The sequence below is a fragment of the Gymnogyps californianus genome, unplaced genomic scaffold (genome assembly GCF_018139145.2).
Source record: "Gymnogyps californianus isolate 813 unplaced genomic scaffold, ASM1813914v2 HiC_scaffold_32, whole genome shotgun sequence".
In the NCBI taxonomy this organism is placed as follows: domain Eukaryota; kingdom Metazoa; phylum Chordata; class Aves; order Accipitriformes; family Cathartidae; genus Gymnogyps; species Gymnogyps californianus.
The window spans coordinates 669561-682012 of NW_026114202.1; the positions used below are offsets into that span (position 1 = coordinate 669561).

The 12452-nt window shown below is 41.1% G+C and overlaps 1 protein-coding gene across 1 annotated transcript in view; it reads right to left on the minus strand.

The window, feature by feature from the left end:
- SCN8A (sodium voltage-gated channel alpha subunit 8) overlaps window positions 1-12452 on the minus strand; it is a 58271-nt gene that overhangs the window by 27874 nt on the left and 17945 nt on the right. The window contains exons 3-10 of the mRNA XM_050914220.1: window positions 11005-11123; window positions 9452-9541; window positions 9107-9235; window positions 6778-6869; window positions 2638-2859; window positions 1814-1877; window positions 1015-1156; window positions 111-317 (exon numbers count right to left, since the gene is read on the minus strand). Of these exons, the coding sequence (XP_050770177.1) occupies window positions 111-317; window positions 1015-1156; window positions 1814-1877; window positions 2638-2859; window positions 6778-6869; window positions 9107-9235; window positions 9452-9541; window positions 11005-11123 (1065 nt within the window). The remainder of the gene's footprint in view (window positions 1-110; window positions 318-1014; window positions 1157-1813; window positions 1878-2637; window positions 2860-6777; window positions 6870-9106; window positions 9236-9451; window positions 9542-11004; window positions 11124-12452) is intronic.

Genomic DNA, 12452 nt, shown 5'->3' on the forward strand with positions numbered 1-12452 from the left:
AGCCATGGCATTGCTGCATTTTTTGATTATACATCACTGCTCTGCAATAACAGGCAAATAAACCTCAAAATATGTAGATGCATCAAAAAATATACAATCAAAACACTCACCTGTGCTTCTTCCTGCTGCTTTTTCAATTGTTCTAACATGGCCTTAAATTCTGCCTCCTTCTGCTCTGCCTCCTCCAACGTGGCCTGGTTCTGCTCTTCATAAGCCATAGCTACCACAGCCAAAATTAGATTAACTAGATAGAAGGATCCCACAAAGATGACCAAGACAAAGAAGATCATGTAGGTTTTTCCTGCTGCTCGTAAGGTCTGGAAGCAGAAAAGAACGGTAGAGGGAAGAGAAAAGGAAAGGGGAAAGCAATTTCAGAGTGACACCCGATACGTGAACTGATCCCAAGTTTCCCGACCTGAATGCTTCTAAGAAAATATAGCAGTGCTGAATATTTAACATCTCAGCACTTCCACTGCAAAGCACTAAAACACTGCACATTCATTAGCCATAAACCCAAAAGGTGACATCCCTCTTCTCTTAAGGGAACATCCAACGGATGCAAAATGAAAATGATTCAAAGTACAGTGTGAAACTCAATGCTTAAGACTCCCTTAAAACAAAACAAAATAGAAGAAAAGCCGTTTCAGCAAGGTCCCTGAACGATCCTCAGGTTACAAGGAAACACTCTGCCCTCCAAAGCGCCTGAGCACCTTCTGTGAGCAGAGCTGAACTGCTCACAATCTTCTGCAGCAGGCGGTCAGGTTCTTCCAGAATTAATTCACAGTTCAGCTGTACGCACGCTGAGGACCTACCATCCCTTCTGAACTTAAAAGTACAACACCCGCTTACAGGTAACGTCCCCTTCCTCCTCAACACACAATATCTTGTTGTGCAGCTTTATTTGTAGTTACTCTTTCAGATAGGAGGAATAAAAAAAAGCTTGTCACGTTTTCCTTTCCTGTATTGTCCCCAAATTCTCATCTTGTATAACACCGAAGCAAAGTGTTTACTTACTAATTGATACAAGTTTTCCCAAAAGTCCTGAGTCATAAGGCGAAATAAAGCCAGAAAAGCCCAGCTGAAAGTATCAAAGCTTGTGTAACCGTAGTTTGGGTTCCGTCCTGCTTTCATGCACGTGTAACCCTCCGGACATTGACTGTGAAAAAGACGACAGCCATTTCAGGGCATCAAGGCAGTAAAAGGGATAGAGCAAGTTGACAACATGCGCATTATCCATGCTTATGGAGATTTTCACAACTCTCTTAACAAATGGCATGCATTTTGCTTTCCATGTCAAGTAAGGCTAGCAGACAAGGAGACTGACAGGATTTCAGAAAAGCCCTGTTATCTTTGTCCTATGGAAACAAGATGTGGCAACGTGAGGCTTTTCACCCAACGTGAGCCGAAAGGACTAGCTTTTGCCATAGGCGTCTTTAGAGCTGAAGGACTGGGTGAAAAACCAATTGGAGGCAATAGCACATGGAAAGTTCCCACTTCTGAACCTCCATCCCCTACTTCTCTGACGATTCTTATGATTGGATTTGGAGGGAAATAATGCCACTAGTAATCATCATTAGACGTACCTGCCTCCTGAGATGACATGAAAAATGTCAGCTTACATTATATTGGTCAAACAGATGGTAACAATGGATTAATTAAAAACAATTAGATTAAGAAACGCGAAACCTTTTACATGTGAAATAACACCAGAACCAACAAAGGAAGCAACAGGAAATATTCCAAAGGTTTTGCCATCAGTAGCCAACATCAATGGTAATGGGAGTCTCTACTTTTAATAAAGCTCAACACTCACCCTGCATCTGAGCTGTTACCACAGAGCAAAGGATCGGGAGCGCCAGGAATTATGTAAAAATTTGCTGAAGAAGATGAAAAAGAAAAGATTACATGCACACACATATGGAGTTAGAGGATTTAACATACCATAGCACTATAAAAACCTCCACTTAAGAGCCCTCTAGATCCCCTGCTGATAAATTTATCAGTAAACTTACTCAGCTTTAAATAACATTAGCCCCACTAACTGTGCCTGAGGTTGAACACCTTTCTGGACGTCAGTATAGCATTTTGAATAAAGATTTAAAACTAGCCAACTGCACAGTAGAGAAGCTCAAAGTGAGAAGGGAGGAAGAAATTAAGTTACAAAAACTTGGAGGCTGGTTCCTTGATCATCCGCAGCATCATTTACAGCTCTGAAATCCTGCCAGCGGGGAAGGATGCTGCAAAGCAGAAACAGGTACCAACAACTTCATGTGCATTCTCTGAAGAACTCAGCAAAACTAAATGAAGGACCTGACGTTCAGCCCGGGTATTTAAATGGGCAGAGTTACTTCCCATTTACCATATGTAAACAGTTCTTAATCGGAAACAAAACAGAAAGAAAATGCATTTTTGACAAAATATTTAGCTAGAAGAGCACAGCCAAGACCTTCTAAAGGATGAACCCAACCAGAAACACCTTAACAAGGCCAGGTTTCTAAAAACTGAAAAATATCTGAGCAAGGGGTTTTTACTGCGCAAAGCTGGACACACCACATTACAAGCCATGTCAGAAATCCTGGTCAGCAGCATTAAGCCAAATAAGAAGGTTTTAGGGAGTATCACTGCAGAAATACCTACACATATTGTTGGTGTACTCCTCCCAGTCAAAGCCCCTAGAGCCGTTATCCAGGAAAGTCTCATTCACATTAATTGGCCATATCACACACTTGTTCCTTAAATTGCCCATAAACAGCTGCAACCCGATCAGAGCAAAGACACTGAGACAAAATACTGTCAAGATCATTACATCTGACAGCTTCTTCACAGACTGAATTAGGGCACCCACAATGGTCTTCAAGCCTGCAGAGAAGAAAACAAGACTAGAAATCACTCCTGTAGAATGCAAAAGACATTGAAAATTCAAATGCATACAGTACCTTACAACCGCTATACGGTGGCAAAAGATTGTTGCTATAAAATGGCCGGGTTCCTGGGAACCACCACTCGCATTCAGGTTTTTCCACACAGTACAATAAAGGTGATGAATGAACCAAGCTCACCGGTTTCAATGGTGAACTAGCAATAGTTAGAACAAACCAAAATACCAACGTTCGTCCCTGGGAATATCTGAGCCTTGCAGCAGAGGATGCAAAACGTACTCGGGAGTCACTGCCGTGAAGGCAGGGCTTGTCTAAACAAAGGTGTTAGATTAAGATACACTGCTACAAACCTCTCCATGGACACATTTAGTTGTGTTTAAGCCTGGCTTATTGGCACAAACTACAACAACTTACAAAGATCAAATACCTTTCGAACTGTCTACATCTTAAGTTTCTACTGCTTAACTAAACTGTTTCAGCATTTCCCCTTTCCTTGCAGGAGCTGAATCTTTCCTTTAGATCATGGGTTTTGTTACGGGCAAGGCAGGATTTCATCCAGAGTGCTGGCTCTTTGGGTTTTACCAAGGCTGTCAGGATCATTAATAGGCAAGGCTCAATAATAAAAGCAAGCTCAGGCATAAGCCAAGAATCCTGCTGGTTTTCCAAACCAGCCTGGTCTGTAAGAGGAACCATCCATGAACTGGGGGAAGAACGCAGCACTAATGTTTTCAGGAGACAGATCTAAACAAGCAAGAATTTTGGATGCAGAAACAATACAGTATTAGGGCCCTTTAATCAGCCTTTCTGATGTCAAGTAGGATGATCTTGCATTTATAAATGAGTAGTGAAGGAGGCTGAAGGGAGGAAGGAGATAAGAAAAAAACCGAAAAATCACAGATCCAGTCGAATTCGGGGCTAGTCAGATCCAAGTCTCTGGCTGAGGCCACGTGAGCATTCTGCAATAAACCTTTGACAAGAAACCTTTCTATGCCAACAGAGGTTTGATCCATATCAGGAACACAAAGATTCAAAAATACATAAATAAAAAGGAATTCTTATGGAGGAATAATTTTTTTAAAATGTCTTTTACTTCAATCTTAAAAACTTTTAATCAATGCCAAAGCCCTACTCCAACACAAAGCAGTTTTTTGCTGTTAGTTCTGGCAGACAAATAACCATTACGACACTCGTTTGCATGCTCATCTCCGTTGCTCAAATATGCACCACTCTGCACATGCAGCCATTTACACCAGCGTTTGGGTTTCTGGTTTGTATGTTGCTCTCTCATAGGCATATAAGGAGAATGGGGTTTGGAACCAAGATGATAAACTGGCAGCAAGAGTGTTCCCAGTCCAGTCACAGGACAAACACAACTGCAACAACTTTCAGCTGAAGCAATCGCCTTCATGTCCTGCAGATTCAGATTACCCCTGGCTCCTATTTAATGTAGGTGTGTCACAGGCTGGCAATGCATGGAGACTAATGGCATTAGTCAATTAAAATACCAATAACTCAAGTGCCAATAAAAAAATATCTTTAGACCACCACAGAGTTTATTATGGCCTACCAAGCCATAAGATGAAAGCAATACTTTGACGTTTTAGGTGCCACAGTCTACTCCTGTCACACAAATCCATACAGACCCTCTACCTGCATGGAATTTTGTCCAGTGGCATGTCATATTCCGGTAATATTTCCCACTTTTATCTTGTCTAAAAAACACACTGAGGATAATTCCCATTATTGATAGAAGACGTAGTTAGCACTCGTCATAACACTGAGATGAGTTTCTCATTAGCTCAGCACAGTGTTAAAATTCCCATTCCATTACACACGCTGAAGCAGAAGGGGAACCCCTTTATATTTTAATATTAAGTGTATTCTAAAAATCTCTTCTTCCCTGAGACATGATAGCACTAAAACCCATAAAGAGCACTCTATGCCTAAGTTCATATTAAATAACCCAAAAGGCTAATTACACAAATGCTTTACATTCCTCATATTGTTAGTCACAAAATCGAGAGGGGAGCGAGGTTTGTGCTTTACCTACGTGCTGCAGAACCACAGCTGGGGCACTCCTGTCCCCGAGCCTAACTGATACAAATAACCAAAGTTTTGCCATTGACAGTTCCAGCCATGGATGTGTTCAGTGTGCCCAACACTCAAACAGGATCCTCTCAGCTGTGTGCAGCAAATGATCCCTTTAATAAAAGTGTGCAGCAAATCGTCCCTTTAGTAAAAAGTATGGCTGCACTGAACTTAGAAGGGCTCAGATCCACTCCCCTTGCTGTCATTTGAAATAAAAGGCAAACTCCATTAGTTTTGAGTAGTATGGAGAGAATGATACAAAACTGAACTGCTCTGCTCCTTTCCACAGGAAGACAAGGCATGCTGTCACACATTTAGTAACCAGCTCATTAAAGTTGCATCATCTTCACTTTGCTATGATTATGAAAGCAAAACACATACGAAACTTATTTGAACATCGATGCTTTTCTTTGAGCAAGCCAGTTAATACCTGTCGCAGGCTGACAATCGCAACTGCACGTCAGATCCGTCTAGTGCACTGCTAACAGCAATTACCAAATACCTTTTGCTCTTTGTATGTGCACTGCCAAACATTAAGGAAGGCTAAGTAAGAACATTATTCTAGCATACTCTCATTCGGTGCAAGGAAAGCAGGTGCCACTTAAGAACATCATGCACAACAGCCATGTACATCTGATGGGTTTAGCAGTCTGGCATGGGGACAAAAGTGATGGGCCCCTACAATTCCATAGTCTCTTTTCTGGCAAACGTATATGCAAGTGTAGCCTGAGAAAGCAAAAGAACCATTATCAGTTAATGCATTAGGAAACGAAACACAAAGAAATAGAAGATCAAAACTCATCAAGTGATTATTCAGGGTGCCTACCTTGAGACAGGTCAAGCACCTGAAAACTGGAAAACTACAGATGCTTCAGTGCTTATGAAAATTGAGTCTTGAGCTTAAAATTAGGGACACTTTGGAGAAACCATCTGCACGAGACTTTTCTATACAGGAATTCAGGATCAGAATCATATTCTCAGTCCATAATGCCTCCATGGTCTCTTACAATAAAGGAAGTGCCATTGTTTACCCTTTGACACCTAGATTTAGCTCAGAGTCTAGAAGTAGCTTTGTAAGTGACGGTCCTGCAAAGTCCAGCTCCGGGGGTGGCACGTGAAATGGGCAGGTCTATGAATTACGACTTCTGGCTTACTGAAAGCGCAGTCAGTACTTTGGGCCGCACACTATTGCATTAATAGCTGACAACCGGTTCCACTACAACATAAAAATGCAAAAGCTGGTAATGCCAATGCTCCATTTAGCTTAGTCTATCTCAAAATGGCAGCATCAACCCTTTCTGAAGACGGGGAGGCAGGCTTATTGTCATTACCGAGAAGACAACCTGCCCCAGATCCCATCTGACTCCAAGTAACTGAAGTAGCCTCACACAGAAAGGTTTTAATCTTGGTTGGGTTTTGCTCACCTGCTTTACAAACTTATTCCTAAAACAACTCTAGAAACACTGACGAAAATGGGATGACTCACTGGGCAAGAAACCGTTCAGCCTGAGGAAGAAGGGAGCGCCTGATCCCTTATTCATCTGGAACTAAACTTTAGGCCTGGCTTTCATTTCAGAGATCGGATAGTCACATGCGTACACAGGGATAAAGAAGTATGGAACAGCAGACTGTTCATTCCATAATTGGATGGCCTAGAAGCCTTAATTTCAAACTACTCTGTTTATACAGACTGCAAAGCCCATCAAAAATATCCCAGTGCCATTTCTGAGAAATAAGCAATGCAGGACGGGGGGGAGATATGGAAGAGAGATACACGCAAGACCAGCCTTTAATGCTTAACAGTTCTCACCTGGAATAACAGAGATTGTTTTCAAAGCTCGGAGAACTCTGAAAGTTCTCAATGCTGAGACATTCCCAAGGTCCACAAACTCTGTGACATATCTGCAATGAGGGAGGTCACACACAAAAAACACAATGACAATACACACACCAAAATAAAACAACAACTACAGACAAAGCAATACATCACTCACAGGGGCCTGTACCCAACAGCTAACACCAACCGGAGGCCGCCTTACCTGGAATTACAGAAATAGTTTTCAAAGCTCTCAGAACCCTGAAAGTGCGCAGAGCTGAAACATTGCCTAGGTTTACAAACTCTGTTATATACCTGCAGAATTAAACCAGAGTTAATGGCACCGTTGGGGTCACCTTCCTTTTCACATAGTTGTCTGTTTGTAGGAAACAGCTTGTAATTTAAAATGCTTTAGAATTGGCATTTGAGAGAGAGAGAGACAGAAAATTTCAGAGCCAAAACAGAGTTTAAGTCTCTCCACACTGCAACCAGCTTGTCCAGGTGCACGTTTAGATACTTGCATTCTCGCCTATACAGGACTTGAAAATTTAACGCTATCTCTACAGAAGGAGGTAATTGTAAAACTGTCAAATATGCAAGGAGACTTGGTGACATCACCTCAGTTCAGTGGTTTCAGGTATATTCACTTCATGTTTTTAATAAAGCATAATCATCTTTTGCTTTGATTAGCATCCTTCAGTTTAATCCTTTATGCTTTACTACCTGTTTGTGAGCCACAGGTAGGTATGATTATCCCCATTTTACAAGGGGATAAACCTGAGATACACAGAGGATAAGAGGCTTAGTGCAAGGTTAATGGAGTTAAGTTTTATCATAACTTAGAATAGAATATTTCCTCTGTGCTGTCTGGGGAGAAACATGGCATGAAAAAGCAAAGAAATGCACAATATTCAAGATTCTTCCTGGTGCAGAAATGCCACCGCAAGTGCTTCATAAAACAGACCCTATTAGCGGGATTTAAATAACGCACAGGGTTGCTCTAGCCCTTGACACAAAAAAGAATTGTATTTGAAGTCTACAAACAACCTCACTGGAAATAAGGAGGTTACAGAGTTAGATCAGCTAGAGATTTAGCACATTTATTCAAGACCAATGCATTGGGCCTTTTAAAGCTGGCATGCCGTTACTTGTTAATCTATCAAGAAACAAAGGAAATAACCAATTCACAGGTTGAATCCGATCTGTGTGCACAGAACTGGGAGCCTCACCCACACAGGCGTGTTTACACTGCGCACAGCAGATCTCCGTCTATTCTGAAGTAAAACTAAAGCGTCAGTGAGTTACCGGTTATTTTGCCTTTTGTGTACAATGTCCAACTCTTTGCATATAATTTAAATACACAGCTAAAAGGCAAGTAGAAAAAGAGCAGAAACTCAAGAAAATCAACCACCTTGGGTGCAGAATCCAGCCAAAAAAAAGGCATTTTATATGATCAAAGCATTTTACTACAATTAAATTCAAGCTCTCTGAACCCTTGAAAATTAAGCTCCTGAGCCTTCCTACGTGATCCCTCCGTTTTCATCGGCCGTTGTCGACTACGGGAGCCCAAACATGCACACATGCAATATTCCAAAAACAAATGCAAAAGGGAAAAAAAAAAAAAAATCTCTTCCACCGGCGACTCAGACTACCAGTGACATACACCTGGTTTTCATCAGCGGTACTAAGCCTAAGCAACTATCAACGTAGGCCAATAAAGAAAAAACCAGAAATCTAGCGTGCATCTCCTGGTTCAGCTGTGAATTCAGACATCCCCATGAACTCCTCATTATCAGACCAATGTAAGCTGATTTGGCACAAGAGAAAAGAATGGGGAAGGAAAATAAAACGTCTCCTGTTCTGACACTGCACCTTCATCGGAAATGGATTAGTAACTGTTCAACCTTAAGACGCATCCCAGGAAATTTTAACGTGCAAGCCCAAGGAGGGAAGGAGTGGTAGAGACTAGAATTTGAAGATGTTTGGCTCCTAGTCCTATGCTTAACAGAATAAGCTGCCACTCTGGCATGTGAGCAATCTAAAATGCTAGGCACTATTATAAAGTCTTATATTAATAAAGGCAGTTTTCAGAAAGTCATATTTTTTGCAGCAGCAACTCCACTAACTCCATGGAGCTGCATTTTAGATCTGTGACTCCATGTCAGGCTAAAGCTTTCTTTTCAAAAATCAAGAAAGAAGTCTTTAGGGGATTCACTTAAGTTTTCCTTGATTTATTTTTTCCTTACACACCCACCCTCTTCCTAAGGTCTCATCCCCTCCCGTATGCCACAAACACCTGAAATAATCTGAAAACACAACTTACGCCATCATGATCACACTGAAATCTAGCCAGTTCCATGGATCACGTAGGAAAGTAAAGCCATCTATACAGAAACCTCTTGCAATAATTTTCACAAGTGATTCAAATGTATAAATACCAGTGAATGTATACCTGTTGTGAGGAAGAGAGAGAGCCACACTGAGAAGTTTGTAGAAATGTCATTTTAGTAATGAAAAAAGATGAATTACAAACACTTTTGTCTAAACAAAGTGGATCTCCAAGACAACTTGTATTCATGCTAACTTAAACGTGAGTAGGAACAGATTTCTCAATAGAAGAAAAACAACATTCTGTGAGATTCTTAAAAACACAAGAAGCATTACTTACTCCACATTCTTCGACCATTCAGGTGGGTTACTAAAAGTCATGAATACACAGTTGGTCAAAATAGTGCACATAATGATCATGCTAAATACTGTAGAATAAAGTCAAGGATCAAAGGGACACTAGCATGGCTCCTTACATCACCTTATGGCTCCCTAAAGATCACTGTACTAAATAAAATTCAACAACAATTTCCAGTCTGTTCTCTGTGGACTACAAGTAAGAGCCAAGATGCTTCCAGCAATCATGGGAAATAAGACCGGGGTGACTATGTAAATAGTATTTTTATGCCACCATTCAATTTATTTTATATTTTCAAAAATCACATGCCTAAATGAAAATGTCTCCCCAGATAATTCCATCTATTCAGTAACATTAAAATATATTGTCTGCTAATATATCCAACAGAAAAGCAGTGTTGTAATCCATGGGCACTTAGGATGTAGCTCGGAGAAAATCTTACAAATCTTTCCAAAAATCTCTGCTCCCTCTATGTGTTCAGGATCTTGTGTGTCACACTTGCAGATGCAACGTGCTGGACTAACTGATTCGAGGAGCGTTGCACAGACAGCACAATTTCAGAATTAGAAGTTTGAGTGGATTTTAACTACTAAATTATTAGCAGAATGGTGAAATCCAGGGTCAGATCCAAAGCTGTTTGACTTCCAAAACTGTTTAAGCAGACTCAAATGGATCTTAGATCAAGGCCCAAGATCCACTGCTAGCATCTCGGTCCCAACCTGACAGATCTGCATCTCTCAGCTGCGTCCCAGCACATCTGGAGGGAAGTCTACGAGAAATAACACATAAGCCAAAGAAAATGTTCCCAGCCTCAGATCCCAAGTCGACTTTGAAAAGATGGAAAAGCTTTTTCTTCATATGAGATGCAGGAAGTAAGTATATAGAAGCCTCTAAACCAACAAATGAACGTGTTTCTGTTTTAGAGTCACTTTCTAAAAATAAATAAATAAATAAACAGGGCAAAGCAGCTCATTAAATATATTACTTTTTTTTTCCCCCTCTCCTAATAACACATGCAGATGATGTTTCCGAAGCTATCGGAGCTGTCTGAAGCCCTGCAGTGGAACATTTTGGAATAGCCTTGCCATCAGAAGGAAGTTTGAGAGATGCCAAAAGAGCAAGAAATTAGTCAGCATCTAATTACATATAAGGTATCTTTGGCTCCTTCTCCAGATTCTATTTAACCATTTTAGCAGCTAGTTAAAGCTCAACTCCTCTTCATGTGAAGCATAACCTTAAATCATATCTGTTCCAAAACTTATCAATGTCTGTGCACTGATGGAAGAACAGACACAGATAGGTACAATTTAGAAGGAAAAGTGAACGAAAAGTTTACTTGATTGGATGTGTCTAAAGGACCATGTTTTTTCATTCAAAAAAAGCACGTTTTTATGTATGCTCTGAGGCCAATCCAACTTCCCCAGGTGCAGAACTGTCATTCATATACACTATTTGAATTGAGCAATAAGACAATAGGTAAGAGATTTTTCAATGAATATACAAAGGCAAAAATAACTCCGTAATAAAAAGGATATGAATGTATCAAAATTTTAATAGCTATTCTTCTAAACAGATTAAAAGGACTTAAAATGTACAAGGCAGGTGTGGCACTAAATCGGAAGAGTGTTTTCCCTCTGTTTAGTACTACAAAGGTCTGTAGAGAAACAAAGAAAGAAAGAAAAAAAGAGAGAGAGAGAGAGAGAGTTAATGCATGAAAATCAAAGCATGAATTGTACAAAAAAAGACGAACAACTTCCATGGTAAAAAGTAGCATTTTCTGCTTTTTTAAAGAATAATCTCCTTTATGAAGTTCCCATTAGGGTAAAACATTACCTACCAGTATGTCATGAATAATTCTACTCCAAGCCATCCATTTTACTAGACACCTCAGAGCAGAAGCAAAATCTCCCATCCAAGAGCGCACGTTTTCATCACGCGAGGGCAGAAGCACTATTATCCCTATCTAATAGATAAGAACCGAGGCCCAAGGCAACTAAGGACCACAAATTCAGGAGCAGAACTGGCAGCTGAACCCAGACTTCACGCCATTGCCCAGTGCACAAGACCATCTTTATGGCACAGTGTTCGTGTAGCCTGTGCCTCCTTCCCAAACCTCGCTAACAGCTACCACAACGAATTGTGTTTTTACAAGACAGCACCTCACCTGCAAAGAAAGATTGACAGGTAAGCAGAAAGAAAATGTCATGGTAGAGTCTCCCACCCCAGCAGACACAAGTCAGATATCCATCGTCCCCACTCATTGGTAATTTTGAGCACATTCCATGTTGGTGCACCAACTCCAGGCAGAGTCATGTGCTATCATTGCCTTTAATTAGCAAGATGTTAAGGTTTGCTACTTTATACAGAACCTGTGGAATGAATCATGTAAACGTGAGGCAGAATCGATCTCATCTCTCCATCCCCAGCCTTAAAATACAGACCTGCTATTTCATCTCCCTGCTAGCAAACATGCATATCAAAAAGCACCGGGAGAATCACACGCAGCCATCTGGCGAGGCAAAATTAGAACTGTGGTTGCTTAATACCAGCACACTCAATGCACCTACCACTCGACTTGAAAGAAAAAAAGCAATTTGTGTGCACTGAAAAGCCAAAGCCCTTTCCCCGGCACCATTTTCCCATTTTACATTCCCTCCAGGATGCTGCAGCATCAGCGAGGCAGGATGAACCCCAGACCGCTGCAAGAGGATCGAGCAAAGCCGGACTCGCTGCAGGCTCGCTCCCCGGCACCAGCCCACCGTTTGGCACAGCCCCGAGCCTCCCGGAGTCCAACACAAGGGAATCCACAAGGGCTTTCTGCCAACGCAGTCACTGTGCTTCCCCAGGAGACTCACTCTTATGAAATTTGTCATTTCCCTCCTAGTAAGTGAAACAACGTATTTTAGCTCATTTGGCTAAATTAGACCATTGAGCAGTAAATTATTTGAAAAGGAAATCAAAATCAGATTGTGGCTCAGCACTG